The sequence below is a fragment of the Erigeron canadensis genome, chromosome 2, assembly GCF_010389155.1.
Source record: "Erigeron canadensis isolate Cc75 chromosome 2, C_canadensis_v1, whole genome shotgun sequence".
Classification (NCBI taxonomy): Eukaryota; Viridiplantae; Streptophyta; class Magnoliopsida; order Asterales; family Asteraceae; genus Erigeron; species Erigeron canadensis.
In genome coordinates this window covers 39,848,250-39,872,813 of record NC_057762.1, presented here as the reverse complement: position 1 = coordinate 39,872,813, position 24,564 = coordinate 39,848,250, and the positions used below count along the sequence as shown (strand labels likewise).

Below are 24,564 nucleotides of genomic sequence, written 5' to 3'. Positions count from 1 at the left end.
TGTTAAGCTACGTTGTCAAATAACATAAGATTAACGGGTTGACTGTGATGATGACATGGTTGATCTCTACCGGACAGTGAAAAGACAGTGTCATGGAGTCCCATCATCACTTATGTTCCCAAAAAAATAGCCCAGACTATAAAGATCAAAATAGAGAATTAATAGAATCAGGTGTCACCATTTTTAGGAGGATTTTATAATTTTCCATAAAAATAAAAAAGTGTTTCACAAGGTAAATGTAAAAGTTGTTCCTTGCGGGCGCAATCATAAAATGCATCGAAAAGAACGAGGTGACGGTGGTGTATCCTCCAAATATTCTTGTTGAAGTTTGTTTGCTTGTCTGTCTGTCTTTCTTTCTTGTTTCTCCAACTGAAGGAAGGAGGGAGGGCTTTCTTTCTCCACTATTCCACTAACAACTTTTCATTTCATTTACTAAGAAGCCCAATTGGGATTGGGGATTAGGATAATATATACTCGTATATATAGAGAGGAAAGGTGGAATGGGGGAAGTGAAGTGCTGTGAGACGGAATTTGTGCTGTATTTGATGGTGATCGTGGGGCTAGTGGTGTTTGCAGGTCTGATGGCAGGTCTAACCCTTGGACTCATGTCTTTAGGCCTTGTTGACCTTGAGGTCCTTATGCAGTCTGGTCGCCCTAAAGATCGCATCCATGCCTGTAACCTTCCTTCCTTCCTTCTTTCTAACCCCCCAATGTTTTTACTTATTTCTGTTTTCATATCTACAATTGTTTGTTTTTTTGTTTTTTTTTTGGTGATGGATTAGCATTAAGTTATATAAATAAAAATAATAAGTAGTTGGTAGAAATTAAGTAGGTAATATTCCTTCCTTAGGCATGTGTTTGCTATAATTGCTTTCTCAACAATAACACTTAAGGGGAATTTATTTGTCAAATGTATGACTTAAGATGTAGTACTTAATTAATGTACTAGAATTCCTATTGAGCTTATAACAAGTTAAGTAGAAAAAGAATAGAACAAATGTTGTGTTGGATGATCGATGAATTTGATCTACCTGGTCATGGGGCGGTCTGTTATGGACTGGTTGGAGTTTCAGGAAAATCAATCCTTTTGGAATGGCTGATGAACGATTCATGGCTCATGAAAAATTGACTTTTTAGTTAACAATTGTGTGAGTAAAATTCTTACCTTCCCTGCGTAACTCAAACAGGGAAACGTCATCCGTATACCTGTTTTTGCTAAGAAATTTTCTACCCCTGGTACTTATTTTTGAATTGAACTCTATGTATATTAATTGCAGCATATACACAATACATTATGACAGTAATTCCCCATTTTGAAACTTCTAAATCCGATATGAAAGATGTAGACGTATTAAAATACATGTTTATCGTTATATTTGTTGTTATGCTAATATCTGGCGCTATGATTGATTGCAGCTAAAATATTCCCGGTGGTAAAGAATCAACATTTATTGCTTTGTACACTCTTAATTGGCAATGCTTTAGCAATGGAGGTATGTGCAACTTGTTTCAGTTCGTTGATAACAGACTAACAGTATAACATGTGTTGTTTGCATCATGTGATAGATAATCTTGATTATCTGTTGTTTACTTTTGTAGTCCCTTCCGATTTTTCTGGATAAACTTGTTCCTCCATGGGCTGCAGTTCTGATATCTGTGACACTGATCCTGATGTTTGGTGAGGTTGGTTATTTTTATTTAAATTTTAACCGGGTTATACTTTTCCTAGACGAGACGTGTTCTTGTTCTACTACTTGATCAACTCTGCTTACATTCAACTTTTTTTGTATAGATATTGCCACAAGCAATCTGTACGCGTTATGGTTTGACTGTTGGGGCAACGGTGGCACCTTTTGTCCGTCTCCTCTTATGGTTGTTCTTCCCTATTGCTTACCCTATCAGCAAGGTAATTACTTTATTATATTATCAAATACCTGTGAGTGTTAATTATGTATTTTAGTATCAATAATAAGAATCTGGTATGTGTTTTATGTAATTTTAAATAGGTATTAGATTGGATGTTGGGCAAGGGACACGCTGCCCTTCTGCGGAGAGCAGAGTTAAAAACTTTTGTGGATTTTCACGGCAATGAGGTAGTCTAAAGAACTAATGACAGTTAAAAAGTTTAACCTCGAAGATATCATTGTTTTATGCATCGTTTGTGTTTAGGCCGGGAAAGGAGGAGACTTGACTCATGACGAAACAACTATCATCGCTGGAGCGCTTGAGCTGACTGAAAAGACAGCAAAGGATGCCATGACCCCTATATCGAAGGCATTTTCACTTGACCTGGATGGAACTCTTACGTTGTGGGTTTATATCTTCATATCATATCATATACAAGGTCGGTTTGCTCATGTTCTGTGTGCATTAATCTGATTTCTTGTGCCTGCACAGGGATACCTTAAATGCAATTATGACCATGGGTCACAGCAGAATTCCCGTTTATTATGGAGACCGCACAAATATAATTGGAATTATCCTGGTATATTTTTTGTTATGGGATGCTACCATATTCCATATATTACATTCTGTATAATTAAATCTGCTTGTCAATTAGTAAATAAGTTTCCATATTCACTAAAACCATCAAAGCATGGGTTGACTAGGGAGTCATTTAACATATTAACAATAAACAACTAAAGAGAATATATGAAGTATTCATAACGGTGATCAACTTTTGTAACACTACTGTTCTTTGAGGCTTTGAGCTTGTGTCTATGCTTATTACATACAGGTTAAGAATCTCTTAGCAGTTGACCCGGATGATGCAGTTCCTCTCAGAAAGATGTTACTAAGGAAAGTTCCAAGGTAAGGAATCTACGATCTCATTTAATGTTATCTTGATTTATATACTTTTGACCAAATTTATGAGTTGTATCTTTCTCTACATCTAAGCATAACATACCCCGTTGTAACTATTTTATCTTTTGTCGATTCAACCTTCAGGGTTACAGACAACATGCCTCTTTATGATATCTTAAATGAATTCCAGAAAGGGCACAGTCATATCGCTGTAGTGTACAAAGATCTGAACAAGAAATTGGACACACTGAAAAAGCCCAAGGAGGCAGACAGTAAGACAACATATTTAATTTGACATCTCTCTATATATTAGCTCATACACATTCAAATCTAATACCTTTTTCCTCTTTTTTTTTCAATTTGATATTTTCAGAAACTCATAGTGTGGCAAACAAATCAACTTCACATGATGTTGATAGTGATTTAAAGAGTGATGGAGATCAGCAGGCAAAGAGAAGTCCACCTTCAACTCCTGCTTTCAAGAAGAGGCATAGAGGTTGCTCCTTCTGCATATTGGATTTGGACAACAATCCCATTCCCAAATACCCATCAAACGAAATCGTTGTTGGGGTTATTACCATGGAAGACGTTATCGAAGAACTTCTTCAGGTATACCCAAAGTTCAGTTCTGGTGATATGCACATTCTAAATCATATGAAAAGAACAGAGACATTTTTACCTTTTGAGTTTAGTTTCAAGATTTTTGAACCTGAATATAGATTTTGATACAAAAATAACACGAGTTATCGGTTTATATTACGTGTTTAAGTTTAATGGTGTTTACAATTTTCATTCAAAACATTTTGCAATTTCAAAGGTAATTATTGGATGTAACACGTTGCATTCCTAACATACTCTATTTTCAGGAGGAAATATTGGATGAAACCGACGAGTATGTAAACATCCATAACAGGTTAGATGGCGTTTTTCAATTTGGAAAGAGAACCTTTCATATTCTATTTAATTGCATATCGACTAACCCAAAATCTATATTGTTTGTGTAGAATAAGGATCAACATGAACGCGTCACAGGAGAATCTTCTTGATCCTCACGATTCCCCAATCCCATTACTTGCTGGTTCAGATACTACAGCAAAATAACAAGGTCCTGTACTCCTGAAGCTTCACATACAACTGCTATGATGCCTTTAGTTCGGTGGGCTTTCTTGTAGGTAAATCTTCTACTGAATGTAGCAATCCATACTTTATGTAGTAAGAGTTCTGAATGCCTATCCTTCTTTTATATAAATTTCAGTTCGTATAACAAATATGGTGTATTATATAAGAATAGATGTCTATTATAATGTAAATCATTGAATTCTTTTCAAAGGCAGAGATTTTCTCCAACTTAAAAATATGTTGTAATTTTTCATGAGTCAAAAGCGTGAAAAAATTAGTATGCTGTAACCTATCTCATGCAGGCTTGGTTCGATGTACTATTCTTCTTCAAAAACAGAAAAAAGGACCTGCAATTTTGCCCAAGGCTACTTTTTTGAGTTTGTAATGAACTTAAAAGAATGATCAATTTATCATTTTTACAAAAAATGATTGATGGACCTAAAACATAGTCCTAAAGATTTGCCTAATGTTTTAGTTGTTTGGCACATGTATCATGAGACTATTCATCATTGAATGTGTTATCATCTTATGCTTAGGCTTATTTTTAGGCACACCAATTAGATCTATTAATCATTTTTCGTTACCAAATTGACTAACACACCCCTTCATCTTCATTCATTTCAAATCATGAAGTACGAGAAGAATACAACTGCTCTCTTTCATCTTCAATTTTAAATTCCAAAGCAACTACGACCTCATAACATGAACTTTGGTAAAGTATTCAATAAGAAACCAGAGTGCTAAGTTTGGTAGTTTTGTTGCTCGTTGGCACCAGAGATTTATGGTTGAATAGATGGTCATGGAACCCATCTCTAAAATGGTATAGTGGTAAATAAGTTTGTTTCTTCACAAGTAGTATCAAGTTCGAGTCTTTTTCTAGTCATATTTGGTGGTGGTGACATGTATTCAATTTCCACGGTGGATCTAGGTGAGATTTCCCCTAGGTAATAGGGGTTTGTCATCGAGGGATTTAGATTTGTGTGAGGGGACTCTCGAGTGCAGACTTGATTAAGACAACGTATGATGAATCTCTCGATATTTGTGGATAATTCATGCCTTCAAGAGAAAAAAATATGGTCTATACTTAGTGTGGGGACAAAGATGAGATGTAGGAACGCGTTCAATTACTATGGGTTCTCTTTGAAGAATATGATGGGCTGAGAAAACCTAATGCTTGAACTCTTTTACTCAACAAGTTTAGTTTAGAAGAGCTCATCTAGATATTAAGAGGACCCATACGTATTTCCTCAAAACTCCAATTCCACGTTGTATGAACCTTTAAGTTGCATCATGCATCAGCACTAGCGATGTGAGGAATGCATATTTGATTAGTTGTTTCACATAACAAATTGTATGAAAAATGAGAGCAAAAAGTTTTGAAAACACAAGGTGTCTTACTATATTACATGAGGTTTTCACTGTTGAAGACTTAAAACTTATATATTGGTTTTGAACTTTTTACCGGCTCCAAATTGTTACTAATCTTGCCATATATTTCTAATTATTATATTTATAATTTATATTTATATTTTTTTATATATCTATATGACATGGCAGTCCCACTTGCGGTTGCACATATAATTCGCATCTTTCATGCTATCCAAAACGACTTATTTCGTTTCATTAATAAGCACAACTGCACAAAATTAATACACTGTTTTTAGTTATTATCGTCCAATATTTAAGATACATAACATATCAGATATGGATATTCGACCAACCTTTTCTAGCTTGCCAACTGAATCAATTTATTAAATATGAGCTCTATTTTGGTCCAAATCATATGTTGTTGATGTAGACTATTAAATTGCCACTACTGATGGTGACACGATGACTTCAATTGTCTTAAAACAAAAAGATTCACAAGTAGTTAACGGTTTCATATAGTTGTTAAATTTTTTAGGATTTTGATAACGAGGCTTTCACTGATACGATATAGCAATATAACATACATACAAAATGGTACCTTATATACAAATTAAATTTACTAACAGTAAAGTAAATTTAGCGCTGGGTGTTTAATAAAATGCTTACTTCCCAGCATTCTTGTATTCGTGATTGGATTTCCGTACAAGTCTGTTCTCAATGTTATATTGTTATGTGTAATTGTGGCACCACGTACTTGGTGTAGTTTCCTAGTGTTTTTTTTTTTTAGAACATTAGTTTCCTAGTGTTGGTCTTGGCCTCTTGGGTAACATGCTATGCTTTTGGCTTTGGTGTTGGGGTAGCTTATTAAGGTGGCTTTATTGGAATTTTGTAAAAGCTAAAAAGCAACTGGTTAATCCAAATAAGCTTTATGCTTATTAGGAGCTTAAAAAACTAACTTTGATAAGCGTATGAAAGCTAGCTTATTAGCTTTTCAACATTAGATTTGTTATAAAGCAATGAACTGAATAAGCTCATAACCCAAAAACTACCTATTCAACTTTGTTTTGAGCAAAAAAGTCACCAAGTAAATTTGCAAAAATAAAATAAAATAAGATAGTCGTTAAAAAGTTAACCGAAACAGGCCCAATTTTGATAGGCTCGCTAGTCGTCTAAATAAAGCTTTTTATCTTTTCACCATGTCAATAATACATGACACGTCAAGATAAGCTAATCCAAATTAGATGATGAATTTGATAAATTAAATGGATGTAAGAAACTTTGTTAATTTCTCCACAACATACGAGTATAAACTCTTAAAACTAAATGTTAAATAATCATTCTTAGCTAAAAAAATTTGTAAAGCCATTAATTGGAAAATAAATAGTAATAACAATTTGTTTAACGCATATAAACAAAGACTTTCGTAAGATACTTCATCCACTTAATTGAACTTTTACAAAATATAGTCAGCACATTTGATATGTCATGTGAACCATCCCAAGTCCACCATCATCTACAATTGGTTAGATATATTAAGTTTCTTATCTATATATTTTTAACTAGGAGGGTACTCGCATAATGCGGCGGTGGTTGTAGCAGTAACGGCGTGGTGGTGGGGGCGACTGTTAGTGGTGGAGGTGACATCGAGTGTGGTGTAGATTATTGATGTAAAGGTAATTGGTGTAAAAGGTTAATGGGGGTTTTTGGATAAATGATTGATATTATAATTTAATCATTAATGGTTTTATTAGATAATTTATTCATAACTTTTAAAGAGAATGTTGTTTTATTTACTAAAGAGTATAAAAGTATAGATTAGGTGTATAGGGAAATTAGGATTAAAAAATAAAGATATTTTAAGTATAAAAAAATGATGAATTTCCTAATATAGGATAGTTCAATACGGGGGTTATAGATGTAGATGTTAAAAAAGAAAAGAAAATTGGTTATATTTTTAAATTATAGTAATTTGAAATGATAGTATCAGCATGATTGTTTGCTAACAATATCATTTTTAAAATCTGTGATTTAACTGAATAAAAATATGAAGCTACATTTTTATCTACTTTTGTCCTTTTTATTTAAAATAAAAGCTAGAACAAGTAGGCTATATTAAAAAGCACTCAAGTGGACTGAACTGCATAAACAAGTATACCATCAGAGACCAAAATCTTCAAAAATCAAACCAAATTAATTAGTTTTCATTAAACATTTACTTGACCTAATCTAATCTAATGAATCAAGAAACAATAATTTTTCAATCAAACAAATTAAATTTGTAATATTACAACAACAAAAAAAGGTTACCTAGTAGACAATCAATAGCTCTTCCTAGGCATGCTTTTTCTTCTACTTCTTCTTGGCTGATCTTGAGTAGTTGTAGTAGTAGTAGTAGTAGCAGTAGAAGTTGTTGCTTCTGCTTTGACAACATCTTCATTTGACTTTGGTTTCTTTGACTCAGGTTCTTCTAAATTTTGTTGATTTTCTTCTTTGACTTGTTCAGTTGTTATTATCTCCACAATCTTTCTTGGCCTACCTCTTTTTCTTGGTGTAATTTGTTCTCCACTTACTGAAGATGATTCTGCTATTGCAACTGATAATTCTTTTGTTTTCTTTGCTATCTTCTTCTTTCCCATCTTATAGCTTTTCTTTTTTTGCTTTAAAACCAAAGCATTGGTCTTGAAAATACAGCCCCACAAAAAAGATTCAATCTTTTTTCAAGCCCACATGGAAAAATCAATACAAAATCAAAATCTTGAAGCCATAACCATGCATGTGTTGTAAAGCAAATAATGGTTTGAAGAAGGTAAAAGAAAAGACAAGTAACTAGGAGGAGGATATGATATGAAGTTTGAAAAAAAAAATATATGTAATGATAAGTGGAGATGGTGAGAGTAGTAGTAGTACTACTACCCCATATCCTTATTCCTTAGACTTGATTTAGTGATTCTTCTACTTTTGTATTTGTTTCTATTAAACAAATTCCCACTAAAATAGTACAGCAACTTGTTTAACAATATGTGTGACTATCAATGATTTTCTAGTTTACAAAATAGAGCCCTTTTACTAATTAGATATACATCTTTAGTCCTCGTATTGTTTCATGATTATTTTTTTGAATTCACAACCTTCATGTTAAAAAACTGCATCCGGTAATCCATTTATCACATTCATTTTGAGCATATATGTTTGATTTGTTATCCCCCTTTGCCTTAGGAAAATGAAATGATACCCATCCCATGCTATCTTATTGTATGTTTGTAAAGTCAAAATAAGAAAATAAATAGAAGAAAACTAATACGATTTAGAAAATTACATGCATTTAATTGTTGATATGTATATAACTATCATTTCCATATATCAAATGCATGGTGCCTATTAAAATGTGGTTGCAAAAGAATTATAAGATGATTAGTCCATATTGTTCTTAAGGAGTTTAGGGCGATGAATGTGGGCGACATGTGGGTATCAACAAGGTCCATGAGCATGTGTCATCTCCACTCTTTATTTTTTGACAACTTTTGACACGGGTCATTGGCAAAGGAAATCGGCATAAGGATGCCGATAGAGAGAGAATCTACATGTGAAAGTTGGATTGGAGATTTGTACAATACAAACCTTTTAAGCTAGGTGATTTCAGTGTTAAATTTGACAAGAAAAAGCTTGACAATGGAATATGATTAATAAAATTGTATAAAAAATGAATAGCAACTCGTCACACAAGCGAGTTACTATTAACAAAAAATCTGTGTAAAAAGAAAACGAAAGAGAAAAACACCCAACAAATCTGATATGACAAAAAATTGAATAATTTTATGAAATTTAAATCATTCAATAAAACAGTGTCACATAGTGGTAAAAATGTTCATAACCATTACAATTAATGGTAATGTAATGTAACGTTATATATATCACAAAAACAATACTGTATTATACTTTGTGCATTGACATGCTAATATGCTATACAAAGGTACAATTTCTTTATAAAGGACAAGTTTTGTCAAACAAATATTGACGAGGTATGAAAATGTAAAGATATATATAGATTTAGGGAGTATGACAGGAGTCAGTGTCTCAGTCTGAGGTAATATGTCCCGTTGCTTGCATCTAGAGCCCGTATAGCAGCTGTAGCTGAGTTGGCGCACTCTTCTTTAATTTCTTTCTCATCAGTCTCAACGTGAATTAGCCAGTGGTGAATATACTTTTGTCTCTGCCTTTTAGCCGTTTTCCAACCGTAAGATGCATGCTGACTTATGTGAAAGATCATTTAATCCAATGGTGAATATTATATAAATGAAAGTGTTAGATGCTGCAGTGATTGGAGCATGCATGTGATTCAGGCTCAGTCAGCTTGCTACCTTGTGAAAAAGTGCAAGAAGTGGACGACCCCCACCAAAAATATTTAATTACTATAATAATATTTCTTATATATATTACGGATATTATATTTTATCACAATCTATAAACTCTTTTATTCAAGAAAGAAGATTTTAAAGTTAGTTTTCAGGTAAAGCTAAGCACATTTTAACTTTTGGATTAAAATTAAAGGTTAACATTTAAATATGACTTTTGAATCTTGATCTTTGCTTTTAATTCAAAAATCAAGATACTACTTTTACCAATAAAGTTGAGTTTTAACTTTAGAGGATCTCAATCCTTTATTTAATCTCTTGGATCATTTATTTTCCTCAATTGATTTATTAGGGTCCTTTATTTTTAGAACAAAAAAACTAAAAGTAAGCAATCATAAATTAAATATACAAGTACGTAATTCATTTGAACAATTATTTTTAGTTTTAAAAGGAGACATGTATAACTTATCACGCTTTAAATTCTTTATACTATCCAAACCTCATATGAATCTCCAACTATACATATATATAAGGCTACCGAAAAGTGCTTGCGTGGCGCCCTATTAGCCTGCCACGTCAGCATTTTCTTACATGGCATCACCAGATTCATTGTGAGCAGCCATGTTTGCAACACATGATTAATCAATATCCACGTAAGTATTTATATGTAGACTTTAAGTATTTATATTTATATGTAGACTTTTTAGTTGTTAAACTATTCAAAAATTATGTTCATATCTAGAGTCGAACTCGCGACCCTCATGATGAAGGGAAGTGTGCTCAACCATTCAATCACCATTAAGTTGATGACCATTTTACTATCCTAATATACATATCAATTAATGTCGGCGGATGAAAAAAGGAAATAAAAACATATTATGGAGCATTAATTATTCACTTTGTTAAATTGCAAATCATGTTAATTTAGTTGCTTTTGCTATTGGATATGTCGATATGTTTTTTCCAAACCATCATACATAAATTACAAAACCTCGATGTTAGTTTATTATTATTACACTGGAATTATGACGTTATTTATCTTTTCTACCTATGGTAGAACCTGAAAGCAGCCTCTCTACCTTTGGTAGGGGTAAAGCTGTCTACACCGTCGAAGGCGGTATTGGGACCCAAAACCCATAGAAGACGACATTGGGAGTTACTATATCAATATTAGATTTTTAGTTAAAACATATCGTAAAAATTTCAATTCGAATATGACAATGTTATATTTGTTTTCTATTAAAATTATATTTTTATGTGTTTTGTTTCTTTAGTTAAAACAGCTTAAAAAAACAATAATTGTACAAGTATCTTTAAAATCTTAATATATTTACATTAAATGTTATTTATTTTTAGTTAATTAGTTTTATATTTATATGATACAACGTATTATTAAGATACATATTAATTATTATTCTACTGAATATATATCATTATTATTCTAATAGATATATATTAGTTACTCCGTATTTTTTTATTTATTATATTAAAATTATTGGATAAAAAATGTGAATATATGATGGAAAATAAAAATTGAAAACAAAAATTAAAGTCAAAATTGAAAATAAAAATCAACTATAAGAAATTGAGATCTGTAATTGGTCAATAAGTTATTTGAGAAATTATCTTTTAGTATATTAAAATATATTTGATGTTGTGACGTGTAAATACACATTTAATCCATATGATGTTTAACTAATATGTTTGTTTTTTCAATATTCTTTTACAGTCAAACATATTTTGTTTTATGTTATTCAAAATAAATTAGAAATAATATGTAGTTATTAATTTCCATTTAATGATAAAACTGATAATCTTTATCATTGTTTTTAAAATTGATAATTATTATGATCATTTTAGAATCTAATAATAATATTCATTTCATCCTCACATTCATAATGATATCATAAGATTTGATGGTTTGATATGAATCTAATACATCTTTTGAAATCCTGATTTTTCTTTTAAAACCAATTAAGATGAATTACCTAAATTTTAATGATTGAATTAAAACGTGATAATATACCTTCTAATTATAAACTTGTCCCCCAAGTTTGCAGATAAAAACCTTATTATTTTTAATTTGCATGTATAAATTTTGGAGATAATTTAATAAAATCAAAATTTTGTCAAATCCTTAAATGTTTCTTGGTATTATTTTAGTTTTTTTAGAAACTCATAAATTTGTCATCATCTCAATTGACCGAGAACTAATCTTTTTTGTCGGGACTCATTTAGTACCAAATTTTAATCTTAACAAATTATTATCATTTTAAAAAAAATATTTGTCGCTCAAATTATCAAATTATTTTTTCATTAAAATAACTATACTCCAAAATAATACTAGCTAATTAACATCGGTTCAACCCGGATATATTAATAAAACTTTTGTTAAAATGTATTTTCGCCACTGAAGTTGCGACGAAATTGACTGAGCTTATTTTCTAATATCTATTTGATATTTAACTAAAACATTTTTTCCTTTTGATAAACAAAATAACCACCTTCAAGTTTTTGTATCAAATATACTTAGTGTGCGTAAACAACAAACATAAATATATTATTCATAACCTCGGAATAGTACACCTTATGTTTCAAATAAATATAACTAGCTTATTAAACCATCTAAAATTTGTTATGATAAAATTATTTAGATAATGAAAATTTAAATAGTGTATATAACTTATTAGACTTTAAAAAATATATATATTCAAAAAAATACTTCATAAATAACAAAAAAAAAATTGAAAAAATAATTAATTAATAAGGAAAGTGTTTATGACATTATAAGTAAATGAAAAAAAAAACAACTAAACTTTAAGAAAGAATGTGAGGATGATAAATCTATAAATCATTTATTTCATAACAAATGTCTTTTATTTACTATAGAAATTGATTCCTACTTTCAAGAGTATTTCATCAATTCTATCATTTCCTTTTGTCATGTCAAATTATTATCCTTTAACTATATGTATTTTTAATATTGATTTTCATAATTTCAATGATAGATTTAGTGTTTTTTAATTAAATAAAATAGGTTAATATGTTAGGTTTTCTTTTATCTCCGTCTTAATTAAGATTAGATAGTATTCCAAATTTTAATATTTAGTAAAAATGTCATGTCAAAAATTGATGACAAAGAGAAACTTTATTTGAGTTCGGATTTAATATGTGAAGATGAACATGGATCCGATTTTACAAAGAGTTGTACACTCAAGATTTTATGAATATTATTAAGGTGTTTGGCGTAACCCACCATCGTTTGGTTCTAAAAATAGGTTTACCTGTTAACATTTATCAAAATGTATTACTTTATATTTAGTGAGACGAATGTCCAAGTATTTGACTTACCTTATGTATGATAAAAGTGTTTACTATTAAGACGACTTTAAAAATGGAACTTAGTATTATGTTACATCCACATTGATTTTACTTCCTAATACTAAATTTCATTTGATACTAAAGAAAAAAGAATCATTTTGTTGTACATATTGGGTTATGGACTTCTTTATTTGGTTATTTTCATATATTTGTTCAATATAGTTTTATCAATACATATATCTCTTTTTAATTACATAAATTTATCTTGAAATGGTCATGTGGCTATCTCATTTTTATTCCAACGATCATGATGCTTTGAATTATGTTTTCATCGATAAAGATAAAGATTAATGTATTTTATTGTGGAAGGATATATATGTTGTTGTTCTGATACTATTCTTATGATTGACGTTTAAAGTTAGAGGTTACTTAATATTATGGTTTGTGTAAATGAGGTAGTTTGATTTTTGAGTCATTTTGTACTCTTATGGTATATATATATATAGTCTATTATAATGTAACGATTCATCATCAATTAATTGTAGTGATTAGTCATTTAATAAAATAAAATTTATCATATCAACAACGACAGATTACGGTTTGAATTGTCTATAATCGACCTGTATCACCACATGAGTCATAGAAATTTATCATTTATAAAAAGCCTATAAATAATGTTTGTATCATTTTTATTCTTTAATCCATTTGAGCATCTATTTTATTATATAAAACTATTTACTTTTCGTTATAACATCATTGTTATTGCATGTCTTTTACGGCGAATTACATAGATTACATAATAGACCGGTGCAACGCACGGGTTTCACCTAGTTGTTAAAAATTATCGAACACCCCTACATCGTGCTAATACTATGTTAGTTCTCCCATATAGATTACATATAGTTCAATAATCACTAAAAGAAATATTATAAATTTTATCTTTCAAAAACGGGTTAAAGAAACGATTTATAAATTTGAGAGAAGATTGAATTTTTATGTACAACGGTCGATAGAAATAAACACAATTTTTCTTTTTAAAGGTGCAATCAAATATCACAACAGAAGGACTAAATTATGTGTTGTCTTAATCGAGACTACGCTAAAGAGTCATCTCACCCAACACCTAATAAGAAAAACCCCTAATAATCCGCTAAAAAACACGACAACATATTAAGGAAAAAACTTTATTTTCTAAGACTTGAACCTGGTTTTTCTAAATCCAAACTCATGGAAGGACTTCCTTATTATTGAGCTATTAAACTAATGGTAAACAAACACTATCTGCTCCAAGATTGGTGATAAGTTTTAAATCAGTAAATAGCCCATACAAATTTGACCTATTGAAATTAATAAACCATATAAACTAAACTTTCCAAACTAAATTAAGCGCAATACTATCGAAACTGAAAATGATAAATCTACAACAACATTTATTAATTCACAATAATATATGCAAAGGCGATACTAGAAAAAAAAATATCGAGACGACAAAATTAAAAAATTCATTAAACATAAATCTAAAAGGGGACAAAATGTTATAAACCTGTAGAATAATTTTGAAAATCAATGAAAAATTTAGACAAAATCTAAATTTGGAAGGGGACATAGCCCTTTACCCCCATGTTGTACCGCCTCTGAATATATGTTTTATACACTTGTACGCTATGCAGTATGATAGATTTTTTTTGGTTATAGATGACTAAATTGTGTTTAAGATTTATCACTACCTAAACTATTTAGCCTAACAAGGCCGCATAGTTGAAATCATAATTAACCTTATGGATGTTAATAATATTTCGTTGGTCCTTTAAATAAAAATGGAAAATAATAATGACAGCCCCAAGGGCTGTCACTAACAACATATTACATGCTTAAAAACTTGTACATTATATATTAAAAACCGCCCCTGATTTTTAATACACCTAATTAGTTTTTACTGACAACCCTAAGAGCTGTCACTAACAAAACCCAATAAAAATTAACCTTAAATAGGGATGTAATCTAATATGCATTAAGGAAGCCGGCTATAACAAATTTAGGATCATAGATTCATAGTTAAGGTAATTCAACATGGTTTTAATATAAGTCATACTTTCTTTATTCTTTAATCTTTTTGCACACTCTCAAGTCATCCACCCTAATCCTATATGCAATTTTCAATCTTCTGTTTGAATAAGGTAAGCGCTCCGCTGCTCCCCACGCCTATATCTAGCCATTGCATCTGTATGTATATATATAGTTTTATACCATAAGAAAGCTTTGTATCTTCTGGAATGTAATTTGGGTATATGGGTGTTGAAGATATTGATTAGTTTTTTGTGTGGCTGTGTTTTGTTTTTGTCAGTAACCATAAAAAAGCTTCAATCTTTTTTGTGGGTTTGAGTAGATATAATGCTATTTGGTGGGGTATCTGAAAGGGAGTTGTGGATTCACTCTTGGGTTTAGTTGGAACTTTACTAGTGTTGAGCTAACATTGTTAAGGTGGTCTAATGGTCAGACGTCCTTACAAGGTTCAAACTTTTAACCTCTTTATGCAAAATACATCTTGGGTTCCCGTACAAGTAACGCTTGGAATCAAGTGGTTAACACTCTTTCTCTGAAGACAAAAGTTAAGGGTTCGATCCTTACTGCTTGTAAGGATGGAGACCATGTTCTACCTTTTACCTCTTGGGTTCCCATGTTACGGATTTAGAAACACTCAAGTCGACCTAAGTAAAAGACTCGCCCCCTCTCCGAGTAACTTGAATAGGAAAAGGGCCCTATGTATACTGTTTTACAAGTGTTGAGTTGGAGTTATGAAAGATACTTGTTTGAAATTTGTGTGGACTGTAAACATTGTAAGTCATTCAAGATTATCTTTGCCACTAGTTCTTGATTTCATTTTATTTATTTTTTTGGACCTGTTTTAAGTGACTTATTCAATTTTGGTTGGCTGCTTGTTGTTTACATTTGGCCTCATTAGTCCTTTAACCTCTTTCGCACACATTAAACTAGTAGTAAACTTTGTTTATACTTTATAGTATTAAGCTAGGAGTTGAACATAGACCAGAAATTGTTGATTAGGTCCTTGGTTTCTGGTGTGTACCTCCCCTTCTTCAAAATTTTGGATTGTTCTTCTTATTTTATCTATGTTCTTATTGTCTTATATACATCATTACATGTTCCCTGTGTATTTGTGTATATATTATATGTGGTTGGATTACAAATAAATATAAACTCTGCAAATAATCTGACCAAATGGTTGTGTCACTGTGTTGCATGCCACCTTTTTTTATTTATCATTGCAACTTCCAATAAGATTTCATGTTGCTTAATCTAAAACTTATTTACAAGTTAGAAATTTAGATAGCAGTTTCTCGGTTCATTCATTCTTAGATTTATCATATCAAACTTTAAGTTTGTTTCTTGAGTTTTTTTCTAGGATTCCTCTGCAAATTTCTTTCTATATGTGTTTGAAGATTGAGGGCTAGTTTTCCATGAAAGTGTAGCTCTTGCAAACATGGAAAATGACTTGTATGAAACAGTGAAGAAGAAAAACAGCAAAGTGACTAATAATGGGCTTCAGATTATTAAGCACCCATCTTACCAAACTTATGGTAAACGATTATTATCTTGGTTTGATATTCGTGTATTCTATTTTAGAATAAGTAATTTCATGGTTGATGGAGGCACCCCTGCATATCTTACTCTAAACCTTATACCTTTGGACCCTGATACGGTTCTTGAAGTTAATGGTAGAAGATGTACCCTTAATTCAGAAGGTAGTTCTTGTCATTTAAAAAGGAACCGAGTAGACACGAAATTTGAAGAAGTTACTTTCGTGAGTACATACAACATAAGGTTATCTGGTAATGTGAAATTCGAGGTTTTTAATGGGAATGATCTTATTCTTTCCGGTGCTTTAGACATATCTAAGGAAAAGAATGGTGATACTGGAAAGTGGAGTATGAATTGTGAATCAATGATCTATGGAAGTAATGGATTTTTCATGGATAAGCGTATGGTGGTTTGTGATTCATTGCCACCAATGGTTGAAGTTTATGTTGCAGGATCATTTTCCGAGACACCAATTATTTTGACAAAAACGTTGCAGATTAATCTCAAGAAGAAGCAAAATAGAACGGGGACGTTGAATACAATCCCTGAGTACGAAACTGATGCATATCAAAAAGATGTTGCACCTGGACTTGATTTTCAGGTACTTTTTGAAATTCAAGATACACGCATAAATTTTGGTTTGTAGTTATTTGTATGTTTTTATATGCCTGTTTTCTTTAACTTACTATTTGGAAATCCATTTTTTTTTATGTAGACGGCAGGATATAGACATCATAAACTCGGAAATGAGGAGAATTATGACAGCAATGCATACTGGAGCCAGACAGAATACATGGAAGGTGAAGATAGTGCACTCTCATGGTTCAATGCTGGTGTTAGGGTCGGTGTTGGGATAGGCCTTGGCGTTTGTATTGGCGCCGGTATTGGAGTTGGTCTTGTTGTTCGAATGTATCAATCTACCACCCGAAACTTTAGAAGGCGGCTTTAGTAATTCCTCTTTTCCTTGTATTCTTTTTCCTTTTAGTTTTTGATCATATGGTATGGAATATGTAGAATAACTTATTTATGGCATTAAATTTATAATAGTGAATCAAGAATTATGAGGTGAGATTAACCCAAATTCTTGCCACAAGGGTTGTGTGTTATGGGATTTACCCTTGGGTCAATTTTCAGTATTCATAATGGGATTTACCCTTGGGTCAATTTTCAGTATTCATAAGTCTATGTATTTCCGTATTGTAACTTCAGTATTTCTACCTTTGCAGACGTTGAATTAGTTGACAATTTATGTGAGGATTAAATTGTGATCCATTGCCGACTATGTATTCAAGTCCATGGCTAGGAGCCGTAAAGCGTTGAGTAGGCTGACATGTGAACAAATCTAATTCACACTGACTCGTGGCAGTCTGTGATTGGTACAATAACATCACACTGATAACTCAAAGATGATCGATTTAGTGTGAGAAGGATGGCAAGCGATAGGTCGGCTGTACATGTATAATGATGATCGAGATTGGCTCATGTAATAGTAAGAGTGACCATAATGTTGTGTTGATGAGCTTTGGATTAACTGTGTCAGAATTTAAAGTCAGTCCCATTTAGTTTATCGTATCAAAATTTTATAATTAAATCCAACCCGTTACAATATTTAAAACTAAACATTTGAATTTGTAATATTTCGTTTTCTTACTTGTAGTTCATACGGGTTGGTGGCCTGGTGGGTAGTAAACGGGTCTCAAAAACGGGTAAATGTCAACCCAAACTCAACCTATATATTGAACGTGTTAGACTGTTAGTCATGTTGACCCATTTATGACCTATAAAAGAATTTAGTCTCAAACCAAACCTGTTTATTTTGTGTTGTGTCATATTAGATATTACCACCGCTAGTTGTCAGTGGCTATGTGTTCAGTGCTTTGGTTGATGTTATAGGTCTATCAATCTTTAGGTACATGTTTTAGGTCTATTAATCATTTTATTTCAGTTTTTCACGTGATTTCTTGGGTATCATGTAAATTCGATTTGTGTGGAGTCAAAGCTTTATTAGCATTGGTGCTAGTATTTATATTCTTCGTTTAAACGAAAAACTAGATTGTTTGACCTTTTAAAAAATTTTCAAAGGATGTCTGTGGGCCGATTTAATGTGATTTCCGTATAATTTGGCTCGATTATTTGGGTTTCAAGATATCATATATAAGTTTATTAGTACTAATATCCGTACGATGTACGGTAACTAAATATATTGTATCATAAAGAAATTCCAATAATTGAAGTTAAGTTAAAATAAACAGTAATGATATATATAATATATATTTAGTTAAAGTTCTGAATTTACCTTAAAATTTTAAAATCACATTAAAATCGGAACTTGTATAAGAATAGAGAATGATGGTAAATAGCCTTGTGATTTTGGATCGTAAACTCAAATTTTTGAAGCGTTCATGTTATTACCTTATTATAAGTAATAGGAGTTGAAAAATTGAGATAGAAAAAGAGAAAATTTTATTAATGAGAAAACGATCAATCAAATAAGGTTATAATTTATTTTGTATCTATAAGCTAAGAGTTAGAGTTTAATTCTAAGTTTAATAAAGAAATTGAATTTATATACAATTCAAAAAACTTTTTTTTTTTTATCTATAAGCTAAGAGTTAGAGTTTGATTATAAGTTTAATAAAGAAACTGAATCTATATACAATTAAAAAAGTTTTTTTAATAAAATAAATAAATTAAAAGGACACGTGTCGATCAAGGATTACGCCATATGTCATTTCAAGAACATCTCAGATCATATTATTTGGGTTTTGTTAAAATTTTGTGTTTTTGTTTTGATTATTTATTAGATAAGGTTATAGATGTTTGGTTTAGATTAAAAATAAAAACTAAAAAGATAAAGACTCGGATAGTTTATTTTACAAAGGTTAATGTTTGAGAGTTTGAATCACCAGTTAAAAGCTTGGGCTGATTTTTCAGATGTTTTATTTAACTATGATGTTTGGGCTTTTTAGTCCAGTAGCCCAGTAGCATACGACAAAGCAAATAGCATGAGACATGTGTAGAGTCATTGAGCCATTTTTTAAGCAAACTGGTAGCATAAAACTAACATATTTTTTTTCCGTAAATTACTACAGCTCATAATCTACATCATCTAGTCTATATTAATATATTATTTGCAAAACTTCACCGTTTTATGACGGGGTGTCCCCTAATATTGAATAGTAATTGTATTTTAAAAAAGAAAAGCATAACTGTAACTAGTTTAGAGGGTGTTTGGGATTGCGTTATAAAATGATTATCTGATTATTGCGTTTGTAAAACGCAAATAATCTGAAAAAATGTTTGTATGAAAAAGTGATTATTGGTTATGAAAACATAGTTTTGGAGAAACATGTATCTACATGTATTTTCAAAACGCAGTTTTGAAAACATATAATATATTTTGAAAACACAGATTTTGTTATGTAATCGCAATACCAAACACCCCCTTAGTAGTAATGAAACAAGGACAAGTAGTTAAAGAGATAGTTCGTTCTCTTATTCTTAATAAAGGACCTAATTTTACGATAATAACACGAATCATTAATCAGTTTAAAACCAATAAAGTTAACTAGAGTGAAGCCCATGCGTTGCACGGCCGGGCGTCACGAGTTGTTTTGTATGTTTGTCTTATTTTGAGGGTTTTTCTTATGATGGTTTGGAATTGGGTAATTTCATTATATTTTGTATTCGTGTTCTTTGCTTTTAGTTAATGTTTGTAAATGATCCAAGTATCCAACTATTAATATGACATTTATATTACTAACACTTCGGCGTAATAATTCACATTTGAGGAGTTTAAGTTTCTTTGAATTCTGTATAATTTTAGTTGGTTAAGATAACTGTTCCCCTTTTGCAAGAACGGAATATCTGACAAGTAGTCTAAATCTCACTTGAATCGCAACTCCAATATTGTTAAGTAAATGTCGAGCTAACACTCTACACAATCATCAACCATAACTTTTCGGATATGATTCAAATCATGTTTTTCATTTCACAAAACATAAATGAATCTCATATTTAATATATGGGAAAATGATGGGTACAACAAATTGTACCCAAGCTTAGGCACTACACACACAAACATGTCCCCTGATTTTACACTTTTATCCTTCAATTTATATATGTATCAAAAATGCCCCCCTGATTTTCAACTTGGTTGTACCTATCATACGTACAGCCGCTATACGTATGATATCCCCTTAATATATATAAGTCAGTAACTAATATATAAAAGAATGTAATAACAATAATAAAAGTAACAAACCTGATAAAGTGAGCAGCAAAAGAAGTGCATGGAAGATAACATCCATTTTAAATAGAACTTTGATCGTCCATGTTTCTCTCCCGTGCTCAGCACCAAGAACCCTTATCTGGCCTTTCGTAAGCTTCCCCGAATATGAACACCAATTACGCAGTCCACTACTGATAGCTTTATCTAACGGCTTTCAGTACAATTCAAACTTTTTAACCCGACCTTCTTCACTTGTCTAAGGTACACAAATATGTTTGTACATGTTGTGCCTCAATATGATATGAAATCAATACGATATTACGACATAGGCAATGACTAATACCCAAAAATGATTCAGCCAACGTAATCCAGCCAATTGTAGGTTAGTTAGGGTTCAAGCTATCCATGCATTCCACCACAAACTGTAAAGGGGAAATTTCACTGGCTATAAGCTTCTTAGCTTCAATTCTACATAAAGCCGATAGCCGAAATTAGAAATTATTAAGAAATGAAATTCTTTTAAACTTCAAATACTGGAACAAAAAATTCTCAGCATTGGATGTTTTATTATTATCATGCCCATCGTGTTGAGACTGCAAAGGATCTTGGTGGTCAGCCAGATCCTAAAGTACGGATGTAGGTGATGGTAGGTCATATGGGCTAAGATAAATTGTTCAACTAAAAGGGAATAAGTCAAGAGAAGTGAAAAGACAATCACTACAGCCCATCAGACTTTCTTCTGAAATTAAAAAAAATCACTAATACCACCATTGCTAAAAGTCTCATTTGACTTGAACTTTGAGTGACGAAAATGACGAAAGCCTTGGAAGATACCGTGAACAATATTTTAGACATTATAGGGTGTCCTAAAAACTTTAGTGAGTATAAGTCCCAACAATCAGATTTCAATTGATAGTATATTTTTTTGGATTGCAATAACATTATATACATACACATGTAACCCACACAAAAAGAACTATTATTATATTTGATTTCAAGTAGCAGAAAATACAGTATCCCTTCATTCATAAGGCAACCATTTAACAAATAAAAATTCTTCTACTCGAACTTAAACATATATGTATCCAAAAGATTCAAATGCCATTGTATGTAAAAGTAGCCTCCAAACATGATTGCAGTTTCAACAAGCAACTTCCTACTTCGGAGTGCAATTAAAATCATCAAAGACCCATGACAAACATGAACCATGAGCAAAATAGGACAAAGGAATCTGCATCACGCTCTTCTAAAACTACCAAGCAAAAGGGGGTGGGTCAGCCCAAACCCAACCTATCCAATTTCTCAAGTTATATATAATTGTGAAATATATGTGATAACCTATATAAAAATGCAATTAATGTAAGCACATATTCCCATCATCCAACCCGTTTGACCCATTCGGTTTTCTTTCTTGTTAAATAAATTGATTTCCCACATTTGATTTGTTTAAGATATAACTTTATTTAATTAAGTAGTTTTAGTTGTTGTTTTGACCCGGCTGCATTTCTCCCCGACGCAACCAACCCATTTCCCACCTCTGATTATCAATATTACACGATGTGGGTTTTACCTTGAATGCATATAATTAGGTCCTGCCATCTCCCATATCTCAAAACACATGATCACACTTAAGCCCACAAATATTTATCACTTTAACATATCATGTTATTGGCACACAAAAAACAAAACTCATCGATATATAACTTTAAAATTTTTAAGCCCACTTGATCATATACATTTCTTACTATTTGGCAGCGAATAAGCTAATAAATCATAATGTATTACCTCAAATTACTATAAGCGCCAACATGAAAGACTTCAAACTCTATTCGACTAATAGCACAATCACTTCTGGACATACTTAAAACCATACGATCATGGAGCTGAAATTTCTCCAATATTTGTATTGCCATGTCATTTTAAAGCCCTCTGCGAATTTTACCAAATAAACACAATAGCATGAAGTTTGTAAGTAAAAAATACTACATGGTTTTCCAATTGAAAAAGTTCAAGTAAACGTGATGTACCATTATTAAAAGACTTCAAGTTCAACTCGACTACTAAAAGAAAACATGATGAAGGGTCTACATGCTAAACTACCAGGCAAAAGAGACAGGTCAACCGAAACTGGACTATATCATACCTCTGAAGCATATCTCACCATCAAGAGAACTTGTGATTGCGTCCTCTTGCCCTTTGCCTCGTGTCTGTTCAGTTTAAACGAAGGGGGCAGCCCAAACTGTACTATTTCACATTGAGGGACTAACTACATTGATTAATGTATTTTAATAATTGGTTTCATAATGTTTCAGACTACCTTTTATGGAAATTTGCTAATGAAGCTGGGACTCCACCGTCTTCACGGTTGCTGGTCTTGAATTGAAGAGTAGCTGCAAGGCAATTGGTTCATTCAATAAAAGATTTGTACACACCTTTTGCTGACTATAGCTCCTAAAATTAAATGAAAAAGCAAGAGTAAACCAATCATTTAGGCATTTAGATATTAAATAATGAGATGGTTATGTATTCCATCAACCGGACATATAATTGTTGTGTGATTTATGAGCAACTACGTAATCATGCACATGTAATTCGAAAATTAGAGCAAAATGATCATGCAACAATAAACTAAAACAATTGGGAATGTGAGAACTGATATAAGTACTCATGAAATTTAATGGAGAAACACATATAATATTACCTTGCAGACTCCTGTCATAACAGCAAGAAAGGCCATTTCAATTTTTTGATAAAAAGTATAAAATACCAATCAAATGAGTTGCAATAACCAATCACTTACCAACTTGTTCTCCTTTTGTGGTGGGTTGTTATTTAACGTTCGAGGTTGCTACATAAGGCTTGAACTCCACAACTTCTTCTGCCGATGGAAACAATATCATTATGAAATAAATCTGATTCCAAAAAAATAATAACAAAAATAACCCTAAAAAGGTAAATAATGAAAAACCCCTAAGAAGTTTCACATACCTCAATGTGTAATTGTTGTTATGCAACAATGAAAGGGGGAAAAAAAGAAAGATATTTGAATTCCGCATGGAAAATCACTTTGAGGCATCTGTATGGAACTAATTCAGTGTCTAACATTTACAACAGTTGCATATTCTCGGCTGCCTTATTTGTTGACGGTGAATGTGAATGCTCAACCTTTCTTTTTCCCAGTCAAACCTTATAACACCTAAAATCTTCTTAAATACGGATACGCTAAAATTTAATTAAGCAGATATAAAATCATGGTAACGCATCAAAATCAATAGGTACAATGATTAAGAAGAGAGAGGCTAATTTTCCAGCATAACATGAGATGATGAAAAGCCCTGGATGATGAAAAGTCAGATTTTTTATTTTTATTTTTAAATTCAATTAACTACACATAAGAATTAATTCAAGATGAGATTACTATTAAGAAGAGAAGTAGATGTGTTAAAGGACGGGAAATGAATGGTCATGTTGGGCTGGGCTTGGATGGGCTGCAGCTAGGTAGAAACCAAACAGTTATAATTAAGTAATTAACCAATAACTAAATTCATACGATATGAATATCATTATGTCATAATATATCATGCAATAAAAAAACTCACAATACAAACTAAAGTAATTAACCCTTATTAAGTACCCTAATAACCCTATTAATACCCATCGATAAAACGTCTAGGAAGCGTCAAATTTTCCACTACCATGATAGAACTTTTAATTATATATAGATATAGATATATAGATATAGATTACTTTTTTTTTTCTATTACATAAGTA

At 31.5% G+C, this 24,564-nt stretch overlaps 3 protein-coding genes and 1 long non-coding RNA gene across 14 annotated transcripts; 2 read left to right on the top strand and 2 right to left on the bottom strand.

The window, feature by feature from the left end:
• The first annotated feature begins 187 nt into the window (after window positions 1-187).
• LOC122586398 (DUF21 domain-containing protein At1g47330) lies at window positions 188-4,152 on the top strand. Its single transcript, XM_043758390.1, has 12 exons — window positions 188-675; window positions 1,417-1,493; window positions 1,600-1,683; window positions 1,793-1,906; window positions 2,007-2,093; window positions 2,170-2,309; window positions 2,398-2,485; window positions 2,738-2,811; window positions 2,950-3,077; window positions 3,179-3,414; window positions 3,672-3,718; window positions 3,810-4,152. The coding sequence occupies exons 1-12, from the start codon at window positions 501-503 to the stop codon at window positions 3,904-3,906; spliced, it is 1,347 nt and encodes a 448-aa protein (XP_043614325.1). The 5' UTR covers window positions 188-500; the 3' UTR covers window positions 3,907-4,152.
• Window positions 4,153-7,464: 3,312 nt separating this feature from the next.
• On the bottom strand, window positions 7,465-8,243 carry LOC122586403. Its single transcript, XM_043758397.1, has one exon. It carries the CDS (start codon window positions 7,926-7,928, stop codon window positions 7,611-7,613), a length of 318 nt encoding a protein of 105 aa, XP_043614332.1. The 5' UTR covers window positions 7,929-8,243; the 3' UTR covers window positions 7,465-7,610.
• A 956-nt stretch (window positions 8,244-9,199) lies between these two features.
• LOC122586404 lies at window positions 9,200-24,171 on the bottom strand. Of its 9 annotated transcripts, none has more exons than XR_006321981.1 (5): window positions 23,782-24,171; window positions 23,594-23,671; window positions 22,579-23,183; window positions 20,827-21,261; window positions 9,200-9,542 (listed from the first exon to the last, which is right to left on the bottom strand). It is a non-coding gene; the product is annotated as an uncharacterized LOC122586404 (long non-coding RNA). The 9 variants fall into 9 exon arrangements; XR_006321978.1 differs by having other exon boundaries at window positions 9,200-9,538; XR_006321983.1 differs by lacking the exon at window positions 9,200-9,542 and adding an exon at window positions 9,549-9,650.
• On the top strand, window positions 15,924-18,182 carry LOC122586400 (uncharacterized protein At1g01500-like). Of its 3 annotated transcripts, XM_043758394.1 has the most exons (4): window positions 15,925-16,042; window positions 16,387-17,163; window positions 17,278-17,510; window positions 17,789-18,182. In XM_043758394.1, coding segments are annotated over exons 2-4 (933 nt in total). In that variant the 5' UTR covers window positions 15,925-16,042; window positions 16,387-16,464; the 3' UTR covers window positions 17,790-18,182. The 3 variants fall into 3 exon arrangements, with proteins under 3 accessions (XP_043614328.1, XP_043614329.1, XP_043614327.1); XM_043758392.1 differs by having other exon boundaries at window positions 15,925-17,163; XM_043758393.1 differs by lacking the exon at window positions 17,789-18,182 and having other exon boundaries at window positions 15,924-17,163; window positions 17,278-17,735.
• Window positions 24,172-24,564: the final 393 nt, after the last annotated feature.